Here is a 27,073-nt window from a genome sequence, read left to right as displayed (position 1 = left end):
TGCCAGCGAACTGGTGGCCAAATCCAAAACTGACATATCAGGGAGGGCTTTAGCAATGATCGACGTCTGCGCCAGGGATCCATTAGTACTGTGGCTTCGAAAGTCCAAAACAGATCAGGCAGGGAAGGGCGTGTCAATTACCTTACATGCATTCGAGGACCCCAGGTATTGCCCGGTCTCCTTGGTTAGGGAGTACCTGAAAGTAAGGCCTTTGCTAGCAGGCACCTTTTTAATTCATGCAGACGGCACGCCATTGACCAAGTTTCAGTTAGAGCGAGTGATGGCCTCAGTAATGGCCAGAGCAGGTTTGTCAGCCTCCAGCACAGGGCAAAAATTTTCAAGCCACTCCTTTAGGATAGGGGCGGCCACTGCTGCTTACAGGGCTGGGTTGGGCGAGGAAGGGGTCAAGAGGGTGGGAAGGTGGTCATCCTCTTGCTACCGGCGTTATGTCCGCCTTTGAGTCCGGTGGCCACAAATGGCCGTGCTTTCACGAGAAAGGGAAGAGGGTCTGTAGCGACGCAAATACAGTCACAAAGCGATGGAAGTACAGTAATTAGAGTAGTGTCAGTATCACCAACAATCCTGGTTGAAGTGCACGTTTAATTTGTAGATGTGAGAACGATGTTTGCAGTGAAGTGCACGTTTAATTTGTAGATGTGAGAACGATGTTTGCAGTGCAGTGATGATTTGTAGATATGGTAATAAACTTTTTGGAGTGCAGTGTCAAACTATGATTAAAAACAGGTAATGCCAATGGTGTTGCAATTGTTTGCAGTGCAGTGGTTGATTGTATGTGGAAATAAACTTGGAGTACAGTGTCAAACTATGAATAAAAACAGGTAATACCAATGGTGTCTTTCCTTGCAGCTGATTGTCGCGTGTGGGTGATGGGCCATTCCTACGTCACAAGGTTGGAGCAGTGGGCGAGGCTCAAGAGATGGGATCTGAACTTAGCGAGGACGCAAATTCTATGGCTGGGTTTCCCGGGAATGAGATGGGGCCAGCTAAAGGGCAGACTGCAGCAATATATAGCAGAACGGGGCGGTCCTCCCAGCATCCTGATTATCCATCTAGGGGGAAATGACCTGGTAAAGGTGGGGAGGAAAGCCTTATTGGAGGCCATGCAGAAAGATGTAACGGCAATTACTAACGAATTGGGAACCACGGAGATAATTTGGTCTGAGATTGTGCCCCGCAAGGCCTGGAGGGGAGCACGATCGGGAGTGGCGATAGAGCAGGGCCGGAAGAGGGTTAACAGGTCAATGCAGAAATTCCTGGAAAAAAGGGGCCTGGGTTGCATTAGGCATGCGCTGATACAGGACAGGACTGAGGGATATTATGAAAGCGACAGAGTACATTTGTCTGGGTTGGGAAGGGATGTCTTTCTACTGGACTTACATGAAGCCCTGTCGGCGGCAGGGTGTCGGTAACTGGGTAGGTGGGGGGGCTCTGTCATCGACGGGGGCCTCCTTCAGAGCTGTGGCGGATTACAGGGCGATCTGGAAGCAGATGGACAGTAGGGGTACCTCTGCGGCAGAAGGATACAGTCTAAATACCTCTGCTTGGCACAGTAGGGTGCCCGAGCCAAGAACCTGGAGCCGAGGGGGTTCCAGGAAACAGCGTCGGCGCCCCGTTAGTCCTTCGGGCGGTCGGGGGGCCTGAACCGACCGGGGGTGTGCCTCATCTCCCGCCCTGACAGGGGGGGCGGGAGCCTAACAAAAGAAAGTGATAATGTACTGCACCGTCTGAGCATCGACTCGCCGTGCAAAATGGCTCCTTGGGCATGCAGGTCAGCGAGAGGCTGCCGCTTTGGATCGCCTGTAAGATGACCCACCTACCAGTACCTGTGTTGTACGAAATAAACCTGCACCACTGCTTTCCCACAAATATGTCTCATGGTTTCCTTTGTATGTAAGTGTATGCGCGCTGGGCGAAGTAAGCACTGATGGTGTGGGCACTATGCCGCTGGCACCACGACACAAAGGGGAGTATGGGGGGTCAGCGCCCTAGTCCCATACATCTGGCGAGCGCAGCCGGCAGCGCGTCCCCGGGTGCCGCCCCCCCCCCAGCCGACAGCCAATGGGGAGGGTTCCTCATGGACAGGGGAGGGCGCTTCCAGGGGATATACTCGGCCGGCAGCTTTGCTCGGCCTTTCACCCCGTGCCGTGGCTGCTCTGCGCTGTAACCCACCCTGAACCCTGACCCAGCGGCAGAGCGGTCGTCACTGTTTGGAATGTCTTGATGATCTTGTTTATGTTGCAGGCGGAGTCACAGGGCGATCTGGAAGCAGATGGACAGTAGGGGTACCTCTGCGGCAGAAGGATACAGTCTAAATACCTCTGCTTGGCACAGTAGGGTGCCCGAGCCAAGAACCTGGAGCCGAGGGGGTTCCAGGAAACAGCGTCGGCGCCCCGTTAGTCCTTCGGGCGGTCGGGGGGCCTGAACCGACCGGGGGTGTGCCTCATCTCCCGCCCTGACAGGGGGGGCGGGAGGCTAACAAAAGAAAGTGATAATGTACTGCACCGTCTGAGCATCGACTCGCCGTGCAAAATGGCTCCTTGGGCATGCGGGTCAGCGAGAGGCTGCCGCTTTGGATCGCCTGTAAGATGACCCACCTACCAGTACCTGTGTTGTACGAAATAAACCTGCACCACTGCTTTCCCACAAATATGTCTCATGGTTTCCTTGGTATGTAAGTGTATGCGCGCTGGGCGAAGTAAGCACTGATGGTGTAGGCACTAATGATCGCACGGAGCTGTATCCCACAGCGTTTCAGAGTTTCAGAGAGCTCCACCCTCCGCTTATGCATCCCCAGCCATTGCCCACTCCCTGAACATAATTGGCACTAGCAGCCCTTCTCTCACACACATTATGCCGGCCTTCTACACTGTGGTCATACTTTAGCACTGCATCTCCATCAAGCCACAGCATCCCTTCACACATAACCAGCCCTCCCACTTTCATTCCATGTCACTGTCTTTTTCACCCCTTTACAGCCTAACCGTGCCTCCTATAACGTGACACCCACCATACTACTCCCCCACCTCCTCACATGCACTCGCTGGCCTTGTACGTTACAGCTGGGGCCAGCATACAAATCTGATTCTCCATCTTTCAAAACCAGGAGGCTGTAGCCATCAGACCACATCTTCTCCACACTCTCACTCCTTATTACCCGCCACATGTGTGCCACTGCATACCTCCCTATGATATGAAGTTGTAATTGGGAACTTTTTCTTTTTCTATTTGCCTTCCTCTACTTTCGCTTTTGCTCACTGTAACTGTCTTCTTGCGGTCAAAACACAGGAGTAAAAGACATTGGGCAATATATATCATTGAAATTCGCATTCGCAAATGCCGAAATTCGCAGAATTTCGGCCTTTGCGAATGCGAATACTCAATATGGTATGTATTAAACAAATGTGGTGCAAAATAAGGAATCGCACAATTTGCTATTCCTTATTTTGCGATTGCATTTAAGGAATCGCAAAATTTGCGATTCCTTAAATGCAATGTATGATGCAAACAAATATTGCTAATTGTCCCTAAGGAATCGCAAATTACCACCAACTTCAAGTTGGTGGTAAGTTGCGATTTCCTTTACAAAAGACTTTTTTTTAAAAACAAAAGGTGCCATGCGACGCTCATACATGCCCTTAGGGCATGTATGTGCGCCATATGCGCACACATGTCATTTTCAGGGGTGCAGAAGGGTGTCCTTTGGACACCCCTGCACCCTTGAAAATATGCACAATTTGTGGTTAGCTAATTGCTAATCGCACATTTCCCCTTCATTCCTATGGGCCTCCTGGCCCATAGAAATGAATGGGAAATTATTCCTTAATTGCGATTAGCAATTTGCTAATCGCAATTAAGGAATTCTAAGAAATCGCTAAAAAGAAGCTGATTTCTACATACATACCATTTTGCGATTTTTAAATAGCGATTCCTTAAAAATCGCTATTTAGGAATCGCAAAATGGAATGTTGATACATATGGCCCATAGTCATTTACAACAACCTATTGGCAATGCCACTGCTTGTTGCTTAAGACTTTACCCATCAGATAGCAAATGTTGGTGAAGTGGGGTGGCAGCCACTACCCTAAAATAATCTGCAATCCTCATGCATTTCCGTGGCGCTTTCATCTCTACCATGCCCATTAATTTCGATGCATGTAGTGGGTTAGAAAACGATTGCTCCAAAGCATATATATGTCATGGAAGAAATAGTATGCACACTCCAACAAGGGGAACATATTAAATAAAAAAACACTATATTTATTGATATACTATGGAACGGCTAGACATAATAGACATACTAGAGAGCCAGATGGAGTGGAAAGGCGCTTTAAAAAAAAAAAAAAAAGGCCAGTTATCCAAATGAATTGGGCAAAGGAAACAAGCTGCCTCTGATATTCCTGCACACAAATGCTGACCTTTGCCTATGATATCTGTAAGGCAGAGTTGTCTTTGTCTTACCTCAGGAAAATGGTTCCTCAAACACAACACATACAGCAGTATTTATAAAGAGCACTGTAGCATCGTGCTACAAGTAAAACACAGACACTGCTGGTGGTATAACTGGAGCTTTATTCTATGCTTCCAACACCTTTCCTGTCCCTACTCTAACTAACTTAGTTCCTGTCCCTGGCTCCTCCCGTTCCTGCTCCTCCCTCTCACTCCACCCCCAACCACTAGACTACATCCCACGATCCCACGATCTCACATCTCCCCCTTTCTTAACAAAATTAACTTAATTTCCACAATGTTCGCAATTCATCAATCAGCCGCACAGGGCGGCGGACAGCCTGTTCTTTAAGCATCAGTAGTGTCGAATCAGTGGTGGACCTAGCTTTGGTAAAACTTTCCGGTGTCTTAGTCGGGGTATCCTTGACTACGTTGCGTGTGAACTGTTTACTCTCACATTCCGCAGTCCTCATGTTTCCTTCCGGTGGTGTAACTACGGTTGGTTCAGATGCTCGATCTCTTTCATGAATGGATAATGTTCTGGTCCTCTTCTGAGCACCCGCATCTACTTTTACTTCCTTTTGTCTTGTCCGGTCGAGGGCAGCACTGCCCTCCAATTGAGGGTCATGTATACCAGACAGTACGGTGCTATCTGATGAGACTGTCTTGGTTTGGTTCGGTAACTCATTCGCCGCATCTACTTTTACTTCCTTTTGTCTAGTCCGGTCGAGAGCAACACTGCCCTCCAATTCAGGGTCATGTATGCCAGACAGTACGGTGCTATCTGGCGAGACTGTCTTGGTTTGGTTCGATAACTCATTCGCGGCCTCTGGTTGTCTGGCGAACTCGTGAGCTATCTGTGCATAGGCATGTTTCTCTCTCATCTGATGATCTCTCTCTACTGACACGTCCGGCTTTCCTTGCGAAGTGACTGGCTGGTCCCTTCCCATCCGGTGACTAAGGTCCACTGTCTCTGTTTTCCTTTTGTAGGTCCTTTGAGTCAGCCTCGCGGACCCCTTCAGGGGGTGACGGTGTCTGATCTATGTCTGGATATACTTGTGACTGACATGACAAGTTGTCCTGTGGAGTGACTGAGTATTCAGAGACCTTAGTGTGTGACATGTTGCTCTTGACGGGAAGGATGTCCTTTGGTTCCATGGTGCGTTCGGGTGGTTGACGCCATGTCTGGTGTCGGGACCATGACTCGGTCGACTCACGGGATTGAACAGACGTGCTTTCTGGTTCAGAGAAGTCTTTTGTCGACTTCCAGGATCGGACAGAGGCGCTCTCTGAATCAGAGGAGTTCCTGGCCATACCCCTTTTAAAGGATCGGACAGACGCGCTCTCTGAACCAGAGGAGTTCCTGGCCATGCCCCTTTTAAAGCGTTCCTTAGAGAGGGTATCAGGTAATGGATTTCTGCAATGAGTAGGCCGTGACACGTTGTTCTTTGACTCAGGGTTGTCTTTAAGACGCTTCTCCAGGCGCCTTCGTCGACTTGTCTTTGACGTTGTTTCATTTGAGAAGTTGTTCAACAACCACGTGCTTGTTCTTTGTGTTTGGTCTTGAGGTTTTCCATCTTTGCCTTTCTCATATATCAACGACTTCTTCTCAGTTTCTTCATTGTCCTGGGTGCCATTGATGCGTTGGTCTTTTCTTGCTCGTTGTTGGGGAGGATCAGTTTGTCTTATGCGACCTGTTTCTTCTTCCCCTTTGTTTGGTGTTCGGACACCTATGATACGGGTGTGGTGTGTTCTGGTGCTGGATGTTCCCTCGGACTCATCTTCACAGCTTGACGAAGAGTGTTCCTGCGCCGATTTCCAGTGTTGACCATTTTGATCTCTTCTTCTATAGTTTGTCTTCCTTACCCTCCTGTTATGCAGGTTGCCATCTTGTCCAGGAGTGCGATCTGTCCCACTTGACGCTCCCTCTTCATCAGACTTTGAATGACACCTTGAGGGTGAAGAACTCCATGGGGTTGTCCTTTGACTGGTTGACTCGGAGTACTCCTTGTCACTTCTCTTGTCACTTTGTCTTTTCACTGGTCTGCCTTCCCTCTCTCTCTTTTTTGTTTTGTCTGTTTTCCAAGTTTCATCTGTCCAGGCATCTTGACAATTTGCCTTCAGATCCGGGTCCTGTGATCTGTCTCTTGCCTTGACGTGCATTCCAATTTCAGCCTTCCTGATGATTTCTTCTAGCGACCAATGCCCTCGCAGGATCTTGCGCTTTGGTGCGGGGTTTGCGCAGCCTTCAATTATCCGGAGTCGAACTGCGTCCTCATTCATAAAGGTGTTGAAATGGCAGCCTCGTACCAGATTTTGCAACCGAATGATGAAGGTTGGCAATGGTTCACCTGGTTCCTGCCGAGCTGTGTTGAAGGCGATGCGGTCCTGATCCACTTCTGCTTGTGCGGAGAGATGGGCACATAGCTTCTCTTGGAATCTTTCATAGATTTCTGTGTCTTCTTTGGAGAATCTTCTGATTGGGCATCGGCCTTCGGGACCCACCAGATGGAGGAGTAGCATCAGACATTTTCTCTCTCTTTGTTCACCATTGGCGTCCAGGAAGTCACCCAATGTCGCCAGCCATTGGTTCCGTTCGAGACACAGACTCCAAGTATCATACTGCACTCCTGGGGGTGGTGCTTTGATGCAAGGGTTGCGTCGTTGTGCTACTTCTTCCCTCGCCATGAGAGGAGGATTCTGATTGATTGTATTTGGGCGGGCTGTTCACTCGGCTTCTCGACGTTTTAGTTGATCTTCTTTAGTCGAGGCCTTCGGTCTGGTCATCTGCTGGGGCGTTACTAATCCTTGCAAACACCACCGTATGTGCCAGTGACTAGAACTTGGATTTCCTGCGTTCCGAAATGTCCACCAGCCAGCCGCACTGTGCTAGACACAGGGCTCCTTCTCTTTCGAGTCGCATGCTAGTGGCAGATGGTTACCGACTCTTCCGCGGTGAGGCTGGGCGCGTTTGACATCTTTGTTCGTTCGGGCGTTCCCCTTACCCTGGTGCAAGTCCCCCCCAGTCACTTCAGTGTGTATTGTGCTTATTTCTGGGGCTGTCCTTCGCAGTCTTGCCCTCTTCTAAATCTCATGCGATTCTGTCCTGCAGCTCTTCTCTCTTTTGTGCTCTTCGATATGTGTTCACGATCACCTTTACCTATTGCTCGTATTTGCCTACGCTTGTTTGCTTACTGCACCTCATGCAGGTGTTCGTGCTTGCTCAGTGTCAGTCTCTTGCGTTCACTCGTGCTTGTTTCCTTGTTGCACCTCTTGCACTCGCTCGTGTTTGTTTTGTGTCGACTCTTGTGTCTGCTTTATTTGTCCTTGCCAATGCTTGTTTATTCACTCTTGACAATGCTTGTTTATTTGCTCTTGTCAAAGCTTGTTTGTTTCTTCTCGCCAAAGCTTGTTTGTCTGCTCTCGCCAATTCTTGTTTGTTCCTTCTTGCCAATGCTTGTTTATTTGCTCTCGTCAATGCTTGTTTGTCTCTTCTCGTCAATGCTTGTTTATTTGCTCTCGTCAATGCTTGTTTGTCTCTTCTCGCCAATGCTTGTTTATTTGCCTCAATCAGTGCTTGTTTCTTTTGCTGGGTGCCTGACTTCAAGATGGCCGCTCTATACCAACTAAGGGTTTTGTCCTGAAGAACGCCTGACTTCAAGATGGCCAACGTCCCTGCAGACACACGAGGCTTTCTCTCTCTCTCTTCATTCAGTCCCCGCTTGCTCTGGACTCACCGGCAGCAACTTCAGGCAACAGTGCAGGTCAGGATACCTTTTCTTAGTCACTGGTGCCACCAGGTGAGGTTGGGGTGGGCTCCCGCCTTGCTCTGCAGGTTTTCGCGCTTCTTTCCGACCACCTGCCAAAACTCACGCATCGGGCGTGAGGTTTTCCGCCGTCGGGAAATGCACAAGCCCCGATCTCTGCGCTCTCAACAGCGCTTGACAGCGGCGCCTCCCAGACGACGTTCGCTGTTCTGGGGCACTTCTTGCTCAGTTTTTGAGCGCCACACAGGGTCGGAGTGGGCTCCCGATCTCTGCAATCGCGCCACTCACCCAGGGCACACGCTTCCAGCGTGAGATGCGTGATCGGCTCCTCTTCTCAGCTGGGCTTCACTCGGCGGCGTTTTCTTCGACGCTGCCTAGGGACAGGTGTTTGCTTAGGGGCTGCAGGCAGGGGATTCAACATCCCATCCTCGTCGCCAGTTGTAGCATCGTGCTACAAGTAAAACACAGACACTGCTGGTGGTATAACTGGAGCTTTATTCTATGCTTCCAACACCTTTCCTGTCCCTACTCTAACTAACTTAGTTCCTGTCCCTGGCTCCTCCCGTTCCTGCTCCTCCCTCTCACTCCACCCCCAACCACTAGACTACATCCCACGATCTCACAAGCACCTTCAATGTTTTTCAATAAAAAGAAAATATAAAGTTACTCCCAAATGTATCAATAAACATAGACGTGAAAATGGTACATTTATTCCCAATTGCAACAACTGTACATTTTCTCAAACACAATTTTCCATGAAATGCAGGTTTTCTTTTCCCTTATTACAGTCTAGTGCTTAAGATATATTACTTATTGGTTCAACTAAGGGTCATGACTATTAGCAAGAGGGTGTGTTCATTATAAACTAACACAATTTGAAGACCTACTGCTACCCAATAACCGATCGATGTGCTGCCCCGAACAGACCAATGATTTGCCCCAATAGTCCAACACATTACCCCTAACTGACATATGGGTGTATTCTTTTCAACATTATACATTTCAAAGTGTATATGTCAATTTTGTTGCAGAAGGATACAGTTAAAGACACCACATTAAATGTTAACAAATGAGTTTCATACTCATCAGTGAATGTAAATATATACTATGTTGTACCTTCAAATTTGAGAAAAAGTCTCCCTAGGCCTTCCTTCTGAACTCGCTTCCATCCTTGCTTTACAATATATATCATAAGTTCTGGTCTCAACAGGTGCCTGTTAAGCATACTGTGAATAAATACATAACTAGGTACTCACATCGCTAGCAATGTTTCTTGAAGCTCTGGCTGCAACAATTGGAATAGAATCTCCCAGAACATGGTTCCCTTTAGCAATGAGCTGTTTCCAAGCTTGCTTGTAGTTTGACTGTAACAAGAAGACAAGTGTTAGCTGTGAGTAGAAAACATCACAATTCAAAGCCTGCCTTGAAAATACATCTTTATAGATTTTATATCAACAAAATCATAAGCGTTCCTTTGCTTTCTCCTCCATTTGAATATCTGGTTGTTCACTTCTCTCCTTGTGCCATAACAATCCTAAAACGTACCTTAAGCTCTAATTTGTCAACTAACTGCTCTACGGGCCTCGATAAACTCTAATGGCAAACCACCATCCATTAATATTTGTATGTTCAACTCCTTTGGACTAATGTCCCCTCTAAACCTGACATACTACTTATTTCAGGTTGATGTGAGTGTTTAACAGACTCCATGAACCCTTTTGTTACTTCTAGCAAGTAAACTAAGTTTACAGGCGCCTTCCCTGAAAGCTGCTTCATTACAGCATGCTACTCAATGTGCTTTCAACTCCTTAAACATAGAATACCTACAGGGCTTAATTTGAGCCTGTGATTTCCGGTGCTCAGCACTAGCACTTAATCATCAACACCGGCGCTTTTCATATGCACTAGTTAAGGACACATTCATTTACGAGGAGAAGTAACTGATTCAGAATCACAAGATGTTGAGCCGACGCAGAGACTTGAACCTGCTTCCCCAGCTCCAAAGTCGGCAGCTCTGGCCATTACACCACAACATCTCCCCACTTTCATGGTTAGTTGTTGATTCTGTTTTAGGCGGCGCTAACAGGGGAAATGGGCTGGTGAAAGCTGCCTCCTGACGAGAGCCTTGGCACTTATGTTTTTTACAAATTAACCACCAGAATGCCATCAGTTAAAAAGTATCTAGGTGCACATTGAGGCATTTGAACTGGAAAACAATGTGATCCAAATAATAGCAGGCCATGCAAAGGAATCCTCATTGCTACCAATGAGGACCAGAGCCAGAAGGGGGTACCTGAGATCCCCAGTTATGTAACATCAAGCCCTGATAGCAAAGTGAAGAGAAGCCTCAAGGGAATACAATGATGTTAAATAACAATACAAGAGTTCAAGAAATCAATCCATGGAAATAGTAGATGTTAGGTCATGTTTAGGGACTTAAAAGGTGCATTTGGATATGAAGTTTGGACAACAACTACTTTGGGCAACAAAAGCAGTGTAAAGGTAAACTCAAAAGTGAAAATAGGTGTGTCTTTATATGTTTTCCTAAAAAAAAACTACAGATTGAGGTTACCCAACCACTGGCTTCCTGAAAGTCACCACGCTCCTTGTCTACTAACCTCAAGCAGGAAGGCCTCTGAAGACCGAAATGTATATTTGGTAGGTAGAAATGAAACTTGTGGGGCAGGAGTAGAGGGATTAGCTATTAAATGGCAACATGGACTTCAAAGGAGGTTTGACACTCAACTCTCTGAACAAGTGGAAGGAAATGCCCACAGAGGTAAATTTAAATCAAGCATTTTGCAAAATTAATATGTCTGGTTTGCATTTATGCCTATAATACACCAAATAGTTACAGGCTGTGCCATTATTCCACGCATGCTAAATTAAGTACAACATTGGGCTGTATTGCCCATGTCATTTTATTATAAATGTATCTGCAATATGCTATTACCCTTTATAGTCTGTATTATTGTTATTTGCCCTAGCAACATGGCTATAACTGTCTATAGCCAGATGTAAAAAAAATACTGACACCAGCTGTTTGCCCCTTTGAAGCTATGTCCTTGTGTATTTAGGGAGGCCTAATGGAATGCTGTTTGAATAATCCAGATCAGAAGCCACAAAATTATGCACACAAGGTATTAAATGGCCAAGTGGTATTTAAATATCTGCCTCCGGGTTCTCAGTTCGAATCAACATGTTTCAACCGAAGAGGTGATATAAAGAAAGAAAGGATACAGGGCACACCTGTGCCCAATAGAATTTCCAGGTTCTTGCCTGACCTTTCTGAGGCAAAAGTTGTGAAAATGAACTAGGCCAAGAGTCTATGGACCAGAGATTACTTTAACTAGGCATCACTTTTCCAAAGTACCAATGTGACATGCACTGTACAGCCTTGATCCTCCAACAATGATTTGAGCTATAATATAAAGTAATGGCAATTTATACAAGGAGTCTACTCACCTCGCTGATATTGGCAGCATTGTATCTAGCCTGGATAAACTGAGGCATGTTCGCAGGTAAGTTGTACTTATGCAGGTACTTTTCTCCGGAAGCTTTGTAAAGTCTCTGCAAAATGGAAAAATAAACAAGATCAAAGCATGAAAATAAAAATGTCAAATCGTGGCATTTGTCTTTAGAAACAGGTATAAGCAAGTCTATAATGCAAGCATGACAATTCAGTCCTATAGGTTTAGGAACCTATAAATATCCTTAAAATACCAGTCATAGAACACCAATCATCCACCAAAACATTGTTATTTCATTCTGAAGAACTCCACTTCAGTTGTGGGTTCACAAGTCCTGGCATCCAATCCAATACCAATATTGAAAAGGTTGAAGACTTGGCTCTTCAAACAAGACTAGGTGATCTCACTGCACAGCGTTGATGACTGAAAGCTCACCGCCGGTATACTCCGCGGAGTAGCCGTACGCTTTAAAAGTTCCATTACATTAATTCATTCAATACCCTAATACTGCACTCTGACCAACCACCTTTAGTCCCCTTAGCCAAAATTCCCATGATGGACATACTAACTTGAGTTGGAAGAAAGGTTTACAGCTCTCTTTACAGACTGGGCTATTGGAACTGAAGCTGAACTGGGAAAGGTGGGGGGCTGCTCAGGCCAAAAAAGCAAACAATATCCAGACACAACCAGAGAAGTGTTAATCACTCACTAAAAGTAACCTAGCATGTCTGTTGAACATTGAAGGCAGAATACCTTCCCTGCTCACACCATCATAGAATGGGCTCCTATGCTAACCCAGGACCCACATTCAGCAATGTTATATGCATCTTAGCCTCACATCCTCGCAACAGTTTATCTTAGACTGTGCCCAGACATCAACTCTGGGCAAAGCGTAGGTGGAGAGGACCCTTATTAGTAGGTTCATGACCAGCTCTCCACTGCACTCTATATTCTGCCTCTGGGTCTTATCCGCTAACCAGTAGACCATTCTGTTTCAGTTATTAATCTATAGCAGCCCTTTAATAAGGTATAAAAAAGATGGCATCTACACTATATATTGATGTTAATACCTTTTGAGAAATCAATGCATCTTTAGATTATCAATGATGGCATGAAAGGGGTCAGTAACACATAGACGATCTTGTCTTTTTTGACTAACACCAGAAATAAAATAGTTGCATGTATTTACCGGACCTCCACACCAGAAACTATCTACACCACCAAAAAGCTTGAAATATAAGAGCAGCCATTATTTGAAAATAAATACTCTGGGGTTGATTCCGATGTTGTTTGCAAAGCATTCCTACCGAATCGGTTCTGGAATGCTTTCTGGACGACTCGGATTGGGGGAGTCCGACCGAGGGATTTGGATGCATCCGGATTCTTCTGGATACAATTCGGTCAGACTCCCATTGACTTTAATGCAAGCCTGTTTTCTGAACGAGAACACAAGCTCCCATTGAAGAAATGGGTGGCTGGAGAAAACCTTTCCCCCTGTGGCAGAGGCACTCCACGGTGCCTGCCACAATGTGCATGGTTGGAAAGGGGGGTCCCTTGGATACCCCCAATGGCCCGATTCGGAAGGACCCAGATGAAAGGGTGCGTGCTACGGGCCCCCAAAAACAGATTCTGGCAGCAGATTGATTCCGGAGAAACCGAATCGGAATGGCTGTCCGAATCTGTCATTGTACTTGCTCGTTCGGAAACCAAGTCCATAGAGCTGTACGATTCGACTCCGAAAGACACGACCCGTCTGAATGCCTTTTGGAACCGATTCGGACAGCCCTTCCAGTTTCCAGGCATTGTGATCGGTCGTTGGGAAGTGTGTACGAGTCGCTCGGCAACAAGGGTTCTGGATCAGATTCGGCAAACCCAAACCCGATTAGGAGCCTTTCCTAATGACATTGGAATTGACCCCTAAGCTGGAGGGCAGCACCATGCCAGATGAAAGTAAGAATTTAGAGTATGGATTATACTCCATCTGGCGGAGGTCTAGTCCTCCAAATAAAGGGGCATAATATCAAGCCCCTTATTGCCGCTTTAGCGGCCGTTTTGGGGCGAAAAGCGGCGATAATGGCATCGCACTATTAGCAAGGACACGCTAGCGCGTGTTTCCTTGCCTTAACGCCCGGTTCCCTATCGCCTCACCTCACATCGCTAATGAGATGCAAGGTAGGCGTGCACCTCACAACTACATCATAAAATATCAGTAACGGTGCTTTGCTGTATTTACCACAAAGCCCCGTCCGGTTTAGCGTTGATTTTTTTTGCACTAACTGGGCCTTAACGCTGGAATTTAACGACTGTTAAATTCCAGACTAAGGTATACCTTACATGGGGGTTGGATTGTGTGGCTAAGACCACAGGCCCTGTCATCAAGGATATCGCAGTTTGCCATGGAACATCGCTGGAAAACCAGCATTGTTCCATGGAAAATGGCGATATACCCTCTATTACTGGAATTTTTATCGCCTTGGTGATACTCGTTGTTAGTAACGCGCTAACCGGGTGAAAAATTCCTGCGATAGACGGAGCTAAATAAAAAAGTGCTATGCGCGATTTGCGATATTTATCGCTGTCTATTGTTAATATGCCCCTTAGTGTTTTCCGCTGGCCTAGCAGACAACTCTAGTCACGCCTGTGATGGTGGTTCCTGTCTACGTTTGATAGACAGCTCCGTCATACTTGGCAGACGGATGTTAAACTTTCAACTTGTTTTTGTTTTCCCAAAAGATGGATTTTATTTTTTTTAAACAAAAACGAATAACCTCCATGCCATGGGAAGCTTCTTCTATGGTGTGGGGATCAGTTAAATGTTTTTACTGTCCCCTACAGCCATTTTTTTCACTTTGATAAAGGGAAAGTAAAAAATGGCTGTTTTACTGCCCACTCTTCATTGGGTGAGTGGTCGATTGCCGAATCCTCTGATGGCCCTTAGACTGTCGATCCGTCGGAGAAGCATGTCAGCAACAGAGACAGAAAAGTCTCAGTTGCAGAAATACTTAAGGTCCATCCATCTGTAAATCAGGCAGGTGGAACTTCAGTTTAGCAGAGAGAGTACTCTGTTGCAATAGACTACCCTCTCCGCCGAACTCTAAATTAGCCCCAAATGAACTTTTGGAAGGTAAACACTAGCCGGCAACACCAAGTTTCTGACTGTGGTAGAAACTCTTACCGCCCAGAGATTGAACATACAGCTGCAGGAGGATCATCTACTTTAAATTAAGTTGCTTTGTTCGGATGGAGGCTGACCTGGGCATTGATATCATAAGTGCACCAGGTAGAGTGGCACCACTGTCAGGCAGTGTAACGAACCCACTGCACCCAATTATGATTGCCTTTTACCCCCTAGTGGGATGACAAATTATGCATTTTTCTTTCTTGCATTAGGGCCAATGGTCTAATTGCCATGACACAGAGACTAGCTTTTTGGTTGCCTTTTTCATGTGGCTGTTAGTGATTTCTCTTTTCGAGGTAAAGCCATCAGTTTTCCTCCATGGTCTTTTTAATAATTAATTAAACCATTGGGTCTTTCCATTTTACATTATTGTAGAGCATTTTAGAATCAGCCGGTCCGGAACAGGAGACATGTTCCTTCTAATGGCTTGGTGAAAAAAAACACTATCGTTATTACCTACTAAACCCTGCTAAGGTGCTCATCTTCGAACTATGTGCTGTGCTGATGACTCGGTGGAACAGATGAGAAACCAGTGGCTGCAGCGTCTCCCCTGCTGCCAGCAGCATAAAAAAGAAAGAAGAAGAAAACTATAATAAATCTGTGTTGATTATCATTTTAGTTTGTTTACCAGAGGGATGACAGGCACCGACGGAGAGTAGTATGCACATGTTGATTTGGCCGGCTGTCTCAAGCTAGCCATACCGACACGCGCACTGAAGCTGTCTCCAACCTGAGCTGCGTTGTTGGGTTGTAGACAGCTAACACAGTCTCTCAGTCTCCTTAGGAGCACAAATCGAGGCTCAGATCAACCCTGAAGCTGTTCTCATGCATGAGAGCAGCATCAGGATTGGCCGCAAGGGAGTCTGGGAGCCTGTACCTGCAGTGTAGCCACGAGAGGAGCAGAAGACTGGTGATGGGGTGGGCTGCAGGCGTCAGGTAAGATCTTTTTTGTCTCCCTTTTTTTCATTGCCCCCCCCCCGTATTGCTGAAACAAAAGTGTTAACGTGTTTTCGAATAAATAACTTAACAATGTGAGCTGGCCAAAAGAATGACAACTATGGAGATTTTGCACATTTTATTTCCACATAGGGGTTAATTATTTGCCTTTGTGGTGGTTTTAGCCTAAAATACATATTAGGAAATTGTCAAATTGGAATACGCATAGACTGGAACGTGAGCTAAAAGAGTGATAACACAAAAATGACATCTAAGAAAAAAGTAAATTGCAACTGTCACTGAGAAGGGTGTGGTTTAGGAAAATTGTAATTGAAATATCATCTAACAGAAAGAGTGTTCCAAATATTGTTCTGACATAAAAATGAACAGTAAATCAAATATCCTCAAGCATATTTTCTCTTATTGTGTGCCAGCTGATAGTACTTACATCACTGAGCTGCTCAGCATTGGTTTTTGCCTGGACCATAACCGGGGAGTCGACCACACTGGTGAATTTGATGGTGTCAGGGTGTTGGCGGTAATTCTTCTCATCCAGGGCAAATGCTGCCTTCTTGGCTTTCTCGACATCCAGGGATCCAATGGGTATCCAGCCAATGCCTTTCATCCAGCTGTTGTAGTCGGCTTTGTACAAATTCTGCAGGAAAACAAGAAAGGTGCACACATTTCACCTTCTGAGACTTGTTTGATCCAACTAGAAACATAGACCATGTCCAAGGTACTTGCTACTCACGTCGCTCTGGATCTGCATCATGTTTTTGGACAGCCCCACGCTCATGGCGTCTGGCAGGTAGGTGTAGCGGTGAAGCAGGTGTTTGTAGTGAATGTTACTGGCTATGTCTTGGGCTTTCTTTGCAGAGACCACAGTCACCATATCGAGAGGGGTGTTGTATTTTGTTTTTGTCTTCTCGTAGTCCTTCTTGTACTCACGCTCGGACTGCATTTTCGCAATATGCATGTTATGGACCAGTTTGGGGTCATCCTGCAAACTACGGAACCCAACAAGTTTTCCTTTATTCTTTTCGTAGTCCAAGTGATATTGAACCTATGGGACCACAAGAGAAAGCTTGAGTAATAATGCACTTCAAGGTTTAAGTTTCTCATGGACATAGCTGTATTATCTGGAAAAGCATATAATATTCTAACTCCGTAGAGAGGACCAAGGAACAAGGATCTTAAATAGAAATGCAATTTTGAGGAACATGATTTCTTCCAACATGGACTACAACATCTTTTGTTACATATCAAGTAGAACTTTTGTATCTAGAAATTCATAAGTGTTTCAGGTCATTCAGCAATGAGGCGGGCAGGGGTCTAGGTGCAATCTATTCATCTTACCTTTTATTGCCTAACTGAAAACAAAGTGCTGATATGATGAGGATGGTAAGGGGCAGACTTCGACAGCATATCGCCAAGGCTGTTTGATAGTCTCTCTTTCGATGGGCTAGCAGGAGGTGAATAAGAAACCTGTGGGGCCTTCAACCCTTGTGTGCTGTATTTATTTATTTATTAAGTTTTTTATAGCGCGACAGCTACCCGTAAGGGTTTCCCGGCGCTGAAAGACAATTACTGCAAGATACAAACCAAGAAGATTATTAGACAAAAAGCCAGGTTTTCACGGCTCTACGAAAACGAATGTGGCAGTTCTCCCTCCGCAAAACCAAGGGAAGTGAGTTCCAAAGTCTGGGTCCCAAGGTTGTGAAGGAGCTGCCGCCCATTCTCGAGAGTCTGAACTTAGGTATGCAGAATAAGTGTAGGGACGAAGAGCGAAGTGAACGGGCAGGGATATAAGGTGAAACAAGGGCTTGAAGATAAGCGGGGGCAACTCCAATCTTGATCTTGTGCATAAAGCACAGTGCCTTGAATTTTACACGGTTATCAAGACTGAGCCAATGAAGCTCCTTCAGGTGCTCAGTAATATGATCCCGTTTTCGACAACCACAGAGAAGCCGTGCAGCAGCATTTTGAACCAATTGGAGACGGCGTATGACCGCCTTGGTTGATCCCAGATAGAGCACGTTACCGTAGTCCAACATGGAGGTCACCAAGGCAGTCATCACGGATCTCTGGGTGTTAGGAGGTAATATGCAAAAGATTTTTCTCAGCCACCGTAAGATGGTAAACCAGGTGGCTGCAACTTTGTTGGCCTGATCTTTCATAGATAAACCCTTGTCGATAATGACCCCAAGGTTACGCACCCGTTCTGATGGAGTGGACAGGGAACCCATGGCCGAAGGCCAGTGTCTCGGGCTCCAAAGATCAGGTTTGTTACCGAAGACTAGTACCTCCGTCTTTCCGCTGTTTAATTTGAGAAAGTTGCGATTCATCCAGCAGGATATTTCGCTGGGACCAGTTTGCAGAGAAGAGGAAGAGGTAGGGTCAGCTTGGGATAAAGAAAAGATAATTTGAGAATCGTCAGCGTAAGTGAATAAGTTCAAACCAGAGCGATATGCAATGTGGGCCAAAGGAATAACATAAAGATTAAAAAGAAGGGGACTAAGGATAGAACCCTGGGGCACGCCATGTGGGGACAAGTAAGTATTGGAGGTGGACGTGTGAGAAAAAATTTGGAATGTGTGGTCCGTGAGAAAACATGTGAGCCAGTTCAAGGCTTTATCGCCTATGCCAAAGGAAGCTAAGTTATTAAGAAGGATGCTGTACGATACAGTATCGAAGGCTGCACTGAGATCAAGTAATATCAGTGCAGCGGTTTCACCTCGATCCAGTAGCAAGCGAAGATTCCCAGTCACTCCTAGGAGGGTGGTTTCTGTAGAGAAACCCGGACGAAAACCAGACTGGGAGGGATGAAGAAGATTATTGGTTGCCACAAATTGAGACAAATGCAAATGAATATGCCTCTCAAGGATTTTGGAGAATGCAGGCAATAACGAAATAGGGCGAAAGTTAGAAGCAACATTTGGATCCGCGGTCGTTTTTTTTATTAGCGGGGTGACCATTGCGTGCCTCCAACAACTAGGGACAGTGGCCGAGTTAAGTGAGAAATTAAGCAAAGTGCAGATCGTGGTAAGTTGAGGGGGCTCCAGCATGCGTAAAATCGAAATGGGTAAAGGATCAGCTGGGGAGCCTGACTTAATGTTGCTCAAGATCTCCAGTAGGGTAGAAGGGCAAAGATCAGGCCAGGTCAATAATGAGGCCGAAGGTGGACACAAGGCTGAGGGCAGCAGTGAAAGATCTGCGCCATTCCCCATAATAAGGGGTGAGTTCATCAAAGCATTACTATTATCTCGGGCTGCAACATCTTGATAGATATTCTCGATTTTAGAGATAAAATACTGGGCAAGTTCGTCACATTTGCTGCTAGATAAAGGGGGAGGTGTAGCAGTAGTCTGTGAGCCAGCAAGGTCTCTGACCACATTAAACAATACTTTGGATTTGTTTATTGCTTCGGTGATTATTTTATTTGAATAAGTGGCCCTAGTGTGGGCACAAGCCTTGTGATACTGCTTTAGTTCCGTTTTTATAAATAAGACCGGCTGAGATGGAATAATCCCTTCTCCAAACACGTTCCAATTTTTTGCATCGGGATTTATGAAGACGGAGTGTCTCGTTATACCAAAGGGCAGGTGATTTGTGAAAAATTATTTTCTTCTGAACGAGGGGGAGACAGATGTTAATAGCTTCAAGAAGCCAAGAGTTCACAGAGCTGGCCGCAGCTTCCATGTCGCCCAAGCCTAGTAGGTTGTTTGGCGCAAGATTGAGCAAGGCTTTGTTAAAAGCAGCAATATTGAGATTCTTCCAGTCTCTCTTCCTGATATTCACAAAAGGATTGTGATTAAACAGTGCTTCATTGCTTGCCACAGTAAACTTAATGAGGTAATGGTCAGACCAAAAAAACGGTAGCACTAGTTGAGTAATATTCGAAAGAATAGGATCTAAAAGATGCCCACCTTTATGGGTGGGGCCCTTATTATGTAAGGATAGATTCATTGAGGCTAGATCCGCAATAAAATTGCCAGCCACGCTATCCGTAGGGTCATCTAAGTGAACATTCAGATCGCCAAAAATTTAAAAATTACTGGACGATGTGAGAACGGATGCTACGTATTCTAGAAATTGTGACTGCCAGGAATTCACAGGGCCCGGGGGGCGATACACTAACAGTCCCGTGAGGGTGTTTTTAGGGTTGAGAGCAAGCTTAAAATGCAATGCTTCGCAGCTGCCTACAATGACAGGATCGGACTGGCATTGATACTTTTTCTTAAATATAATTGCAACGCCACCCCCTACTTTTCTAGGACGGTCACTCCTGACAATGGCATACTCGACAGGCAAAGCTTCGGCAATATCCGGGCCGGAACTGTCGTGAAGCCATGTTTCAGTGATGAAGAGTGTGTCAGGGGCTTCATCAGTTAAAAGATCAAAAATTTCACGTTTATGCTTGGGCAGTGAACGGCAATTAAGACTCAGGAACGTATAGCTTGGAGGAGAAGGAGGGGTCGTCCGTGATACTGGGCTGTTGCGTAAGTGCGGGACGTCTAAGTAGAAAGAGCAATGAGGACAGTGTTGAGGGAATTGGTCCAACATGTCGAAAGGGGCCACTATATGAGTCCTCAAAGGTCTCAGATCCAGTAGTTGTTAAGCATCATAAGTGAGGAATGTCCCCGTAAATTGACCAGGGGGTATGGCCCCGGGACCCGTATGGGCGCGGACGGGAAATGACGCACATTTATACAGTGAAGAGGGTGGGAGGGTCGAAAAGACTAGACCGCGATCCCTGCACCTCCCTAAAAAATGGCGGCTCACCCCCGGCTCAGCCCGCAGCAGCGTTCACTCGGCTGTGCGGTCAGATGTCAGTGCAACAGAGTAGTCATGTGCAAAAGAGCAGGTAAGCAGCAAACGAAGTGAAATAATGTAAAACGCTATAAAACACAGAATGAGGTATTCAGCCTAACTTTCCCGGCTTTCCGCCTCAGGAAAGTAAAATTGCGAAAAGTCAATCCTGTATGATCAGGTTTATAATGTTTCATGAAAAGGTGTTAAAACTGGGAGATATTGCTTCCAAGGGCGAGAGTGTGTGTGCAAGCACAAGTAGGTATGTGTGCTCACAGCAGAATATCTTGTTCGCGAAATACACTTAGTTCTTAAATGCTAGTCTTACATAGCCACAATAAAATAAATAGGCCCTGACATTGCTACCAGTATATTCCCCAGCACGCTTTCATGCTCCTCGTATACCTCATACAACAAGTTGTCTTTACCCAAATATTAAATTGCAATAAAACCCAGACCTTTATGATTGTGTTAATATAATAAACCTCCCAAGAGGACCGGATAGGTGAAGTGTGAGGTGCTGCAACGCTGGGAACATAGACCATCCAGGAAGGAAGTGCCCTTTTTTTAAAATACGGAAATCAAAAAACACAAACATTGCATAACAACGCAGTACACTGAGAAATGTTAAACAAAAGGTACAAAACCCTTACACGTTAAGCGACGTAAGCAGAAATATGCACCATGTAAATCATTAGGGCAGACTTTCCTTTTCTAGAAAACAAACACAGTGCACTAGAGGACATAATGAAACTCTTTAAGTGCATAAGCCATTTAAGGCTAGGCATGTGCTTTCATCTCCATGTCCTGACATTTTAATCTGTGATATGTAACACATCCTAAAAGTGAGGAAATCCTGTTCATGACAGCCAGAAGTCACACCCTACAGACAGGAATGCCTGACAGAAACTCCGAAAGACAAATGTAAGGGTGTGATTAACAACAGCAAGAAATATTTCATAGCAGAGAATCCATTGGCACTGTGGCCAGCATTAAATCTACATTAATAAAACACTGTAGCAGGTTAAAAAAAACAAGACATCAAACTTACATCACTAGCAGCACGTCTGGCAGCTTTTGCTGCCTTGATAGGAATTGCATCAATCTTGAGGTCATATCCCTTGGTCTTTAATTCTTCTAGCCCAGCTTTGTAGTAATTCTGTAAAAACAAATAACAAAAATGTTCATTATAAGGGTGATCACATTATCTAGATACTGCATGTCATCAGTCACCCTAAATGAAACGCTTACTTACATCACTGAGGTTGATAGCATTAACCCTCGCTTGGATGAATTCAGGGAGATCATGAGGTAGGGTATAGGTGTGAAGTCTTTTCTCTCCCGCTGCTTTGTATAGAATCTGCAACAGAAAATGAGAAGCGTTTAAAGAAACAGTTGGTGGATGATAGCACAATAGATTTTACAACCCAACCAGACGTCACCAAACAAAGAGCATTCCGGAACTCTAACGGATGATTATTGTTGACGATGTAAAACTGGGCAATAGGAGAAGTTACTTCCTTTTCACTGTATGGCCCCTTTAAGTCTAGTAGAGCTCTGGTGTGTGATTAGCAGATTGACGGAAGGCATCATGAACAGTATGATCAATTATTCTATCAAGAGATTTTGTAATCTAATCCTCAAACTGAATGCTTATTAGACTCTTACTAACATGTGCTAAATTCTGGAACAATACATGGGCAGATATATTACAGAAAGAAAAAAGGAATACGGAAATATTACAATAAATGCATTTTATTTTACCCCAGTTACACCAATGAAAAACGTCCTAATAATTAAAAAAAATAAAAACCTAGTTGAAAATGTAATATATTATCTCAAAAAGAAAGGCACTGATGTATAATATGTTGTACTTCTGCACTGATCAGCACTAATAGGGGGGTTTTAATATCTAGTAGAGGTTGAGGCCTCCTTATATCACTGAGAAGTGTCAAAAGAACCTCCATCCATGGTCAAAAGAACAATGCAGAAAATCTTTAATCTTTCTGGGTTGAGAGTACTGGCCCCACTGTGAGGAGAAATGAATTTACACTTCCTCATTCTTAGCAAGGCAGGATGACCAGTGGGAATAGTAGAGGCCATTTTTGAGTGTGCCCAATAAAAGCACTAACCAGTTCTGCTAGGGTTTGTCTCAAAAGTCCACTAGGGTAGGGATCCTCTCATTAGAAGCAAAGACTAAAATCCCAGAAGACCAAACGATCTTGGACTGGTTACAAAGGCATTCCTACTTTTATTAATTGTGGGTCATGTTTTAGAGGCTGACTGATTCAGTTCTGATAGGCTTGTCTCCAGAAAAGAGAACTCATAAAGATCCTGACGGCTGAAGTATTTTGCTACCACTAATTGAACACTAACAAAGTTGAGCCTTGGAAGAGCTGGCTAAATCTTTCTGAGATATTTTTATTGAGAGCCAAAGCTTTTGATTCAGAACAGCCTTAATTTGTCTGATGCAATTAAAACAGTAAATTACTTATACTCTGACCCTATAAATATTAGTGGGCCCGATGTAAGACCATGTTTTCCAGTTGCAAATCTTGTGAATAACAAAATCAAAGGTTATGACAACCTGGAGTTATAATGTACAAAAGGTTCTTTATGAGTCAGAAAAGTATTTTTGACTTGGAAAGTAGACTTTTTGATTCAGACAGTCGAGGCAAACAAAGAGCCATTCCGCTCCTCTGATGATTCACAATGGAATGGGTCAATGACTTGCAACCTCAATTGTGGCCACAAACCATTGACCAGAACCCCACTTCCTAAAGGATACTTGCACGGAAGGACAGCTCCCGACATGTTGATTGGGGCTATCAACATTTGGAGGAGATGACAGGAATATGGTCTGACACATGCTCCCTCAAAGACAAAAACAGAGTTTAAACTTTTTTAATGCCTTTTGCAGGACAGTGGCTGTAATAGCAAAAAAATGAAGGCCTGTGAGGGACAGCAGATTTCAATTTGGGCATGCACAACCCGTTCAGTGGAATTCACCGTCAGAAATGTGCCTCCCTAGTGTTAAAAAAGGGGCATGATTGTGTGAATGCTGCCAAATTGGCAGTTTGCACAATGACAGATTTATACATTGGTTGCATCACAAAGTGAAGGTCCGGCCACAAACTAGTCAGAATGCAGAAACTACTGCTTTGTAACCAAATCTTTTGTAAATTAGGCTAAATGTGCTTTATTTCTTAGACAAGGTGGAATAGGCAGTCTTGTCATGCTTTCACCATCACCCCACCATGGGAAGAGAAATATGTATAATAAAGTATTTATCAACATTTCTCTCCAGAGCCTAAAAATGTTGACATAGTAACTATCTTGTCTGGAAAGTAGATAGGCCAAATTGTCTTCAGTCCACCCGGGATTTGCAATATTGTCTCTTCACATAACACACTCTAAGAAGCAGAGAGCCTGTGTGTGCTGTGTTCTACCCTGATAGACTTTCCATGGTAGAAAACATCCAACAGCTCGAACATTTTAGTCCATCAGCTGTACTACAAAAAAAAACAAATCTTAAACTAGCCTAGTGGTGTGTTTGCTCGATTGTTTTACACAGCAGTACACAATATCCGCAGGTCCCTTGACATATATGTGGTTTTATCCCAGAGAATTCTGGTAATGTTTCTGTATCCCACTTCTTGTGATATTTTAAGGTTCAACAATGTAGTTGTTTCTAGCACTGATACTGGAGCAGACATGGTCATAAGGTTGGTTAGGCCAACGACAACCTGGGGTAAAAGAGGTACTTGACTAGATGTTCCTACAGGCATATCCCAGTCTCACAATGCTGCAAATGTCCGCGTACTTATTTCCAGGTTCAAATTGGTGGCAAATGCATTCACAATAAGCAGTAAGAAATGAGAAGGCAGTTTAAAACATGAAAAAGTACTTAGATGATCCCTGAAAAGTGCCTTATCTTGTTGATACATGTTTGGCATTGAGGGTGGATGCTCTATGTAATTACCCCAAAGGTCTGGAACTTCTCGATGCCACTACAGCTGAGAGGTCCCAAAAAATTTTCTATGTTCAAAAACAGCTGAAGACCTATGTGTTTAGTCTGCAGTTATCAGAATAACTCTTTTTTATCTCACCTTGTCAAGTTTTTCCCTGCAGGGCTCCCGCATACAGTGCCAAAAGCGGGGGAATGCCTGTTTTTGAGGTCTAAGTTGATATGCTATACAAATCTCAAACATAGGATAACATAGGATGTGTACCCAGTCACTGCAGTTGCGAGCACTTACATCACTCCTTTGTGCCTGGTTGATTTTCGATTGTACAACAATTGGTGCATCATCGATCGAAGTGAACTTGATGGTATCTGGATGCTGTCTGTATTTTTTCTGCAGGGGGAAAAATGACATATTTTAGCTTGTGTTGTTCGGCTGCATACCACCATCCAGGCATCATATGTTTAATGGCTCAAAACTGCAAAGTTGCTGAACGTAAATACACATTGCTAGTGCATTAGAAAAAAAATCAAGCCTTCTGAAAGCATGACACTAGATTCAGGTTGTAGCCTGCCAGACAGTGCAACTGTCCGGTTGAGAAAGACTTATTGGAGACATGTAGATAGATGACCGGGACAGCAACACCGTTCCTTGCTTTCCACTGGCTTTTTGTTTTGTCACTCTTATATTCATGCTTTCTATTTGATGGTTTTATGTTTAGTCTTTGTCCCTCCCATGGGACATACCCTGCTTGCCATTGTTCTGATTGGTTCTTTATATCCTTCCACATTGGGTCTGCTTTTCGGAAGGAAAAAATATATTTTTCCTAAAAGCACAAAGTGCATGCATTTACCGAGTGTTCTGTGTTTTCCCACTTCTTCCAGAACATTTCTTTCCATAAGCCTGTTGCTCGCGTCATTTCTTAGGTGCGCGCATACTTTCTGTCTGCTCCTATAAAATGAAGCAGCCGGCTGCGTACACTTTTTTTCCCTGTTGATTAGTCATTCTGCACATCATCAGAGATGTTGTGCAGCATGTCTAAAACCACTGGAAAAGACAACAGGTCCCAAGGGTGAGACCTATTGACCGATTGGATTTGCCAATGTTTGTTATTATTTCCAAATATTTGTAAGAGTGATGTTCATTAGAAAAGTCTGCAATTTAAATATTTTGCAAATATTTGTGATAGAAAATTGACAAAAATACTGATTTTCGAAATGTATATTTTAGGTGCTGTTCAACAATATTTTAGAACATTATAATATTGTTGTGGCTATCGATTGCAAAGGAGCACCATAGGGTTTATGATGGCTAGTATAAACCATTCGTTCCAAAATTCGAATATTTCTCTTTTGCTTCTTTGCTTTCTCACTTGCTCTACCAACAGGGAGAAAACTCCCTACGCATCAGAGGCAATCTAATGTTTGTTGTCCCAAAACAAACTTATACTGCAGGTGTTTGTTTCAGAAAAGAAACATTGTTAAAATTGCTAACTGGACCAAACAAAAATGGCGCCTTCTGGTCAGTTTCGTGTTCCTTCAGCAAATCCACCATACAGATTATGCACGGAAGGCACATAGCTCTCTATCAGGCAGGTGAGGGTCTCTCACTATAGCAATTGGTCCTTGGTCTGAAGGGTTGGCCACCCCAGAGGAGTTAAAGATAGTTATTATCCCAGATGAAATCCCATACCACAAGTTTTGGCATTTATCTGTGACATATTTATCACCGATTATGAATTTAGCACTTCAAAATGGAGCATAACATGCAGCCGGCATATGTTGGTTCTTTCCACACCGAACATTACCAGGCATTTTCCCCAACTATCTATGGACAGTTTTGACCTGACTATATTCACCTCGGGTAAAGTGCATTATTGCCGGCTTTATTGTACGCAGTCATTACACAGTGCAGTAAACCCCACACAATGTATAATTGAAACCCCTGCAAAACAGAGGTTTATGCAAGGGAAAGAAATATACAAGCCGTTGACAATCAAATCTGTTGGGCCCGATTTAGAGTTTACTGGATGGTGTACTCTGTAGCAAACATGACAGATATTCAGTCTGCCTTAAAACAGTTGTATAATGGCTCATTTCAGCCACGGCCTATGCAGGTAAGAGCGGTGGGCCAGGTGAGGGGGGATTTCAAAGGACGATGATGAGTAGAAAAATAAATACTAAATGTTCCCTCGTCTTCGTAAGTCAAAATTCCCTCCCCCACCACCCCCAGCCCCATCACTCTCTTACCTGCACGGGCTGCGGCTGGTGCATTCACTTAAGATGTGGGACAGGATATCTGTCAAGCTTGTGACAGACAACCCATATGCCAAAGTCAAAATCAGACTTTATTTTCTCATTTAAGAACCAGAAATCAAAAATAGAGTTATCCCATTCAAGAAAACAAAAACAAAAAAAAAACACTCCAGTATTTACGCACGGTTTTGTTTGATCAAGGGCACAGCTAGGGACTGGTATGTG

At 44.6% G+C, this 27,073-nt stretch overlaps 1 protein-coding gene across 1 annotated transcript in view; it reads right to left on the bottom strand.

Annotated features, from left to right (window-relative positions):
* Nucleotides 1-27,073, bottom strand: part of NEB (nebulin) — a 385,643-nt gene that overhangs the window by 278,830 nt on the left and 79,740 nt on the right. The window contains exons 20-26 of the mRNA XM_078681747.1: nucleotides 24,888-24,986; nucleotides 21,884-21,988; nucleotides 21,680-21,787; nucleotides 16,571-16,882; nucleotides 16,268-16,474; nucleotides 11,701-11,805; nucleotides 9,492-9,599 (exon numbers count right to left, since the gene is read on the bottom strand). Coding sequence (XP_078537873.1) covers nucleotides 9,492-9,599; nucleotides 11,701-11,805; nucleotides 16,268-16,474; nucleotides 16,571-16,882; nucleotides 21,680-21,787; nucleotides 21,884-21,988; nucleotides 24,888-24,986 — 1,044 coding nt within the window. The remainder of the gene's footprint in view (nucleotides 1-9,491; nucleotides 9,600-11,700; nucleotides 11,806-16,267; nucleotides 16,475-16,570; nucleotides 16,883-21,679; nucleotides 21,788-21,883; nucleotides 21,989-24,887; nucleotides 24,987-27,073) is intronic.

This window comes from Lissotriton helveticus, chromosome 3_1, assembly GCF_964261635.1.
Source record: "Lissotriton helveticus chromosome 3_1, aLisHel1.1, whole genome shotgun sequence".
Taxonomy (NCBI): Eukaryota; Metazoa; Chordata; class Amphibia; order Caudata; family Salamandridae; genus Lissotriton; species Lissotriton helveticus.
This window is presented reverse-complemented; position numbering and strand designations above follow the sequence as displayed.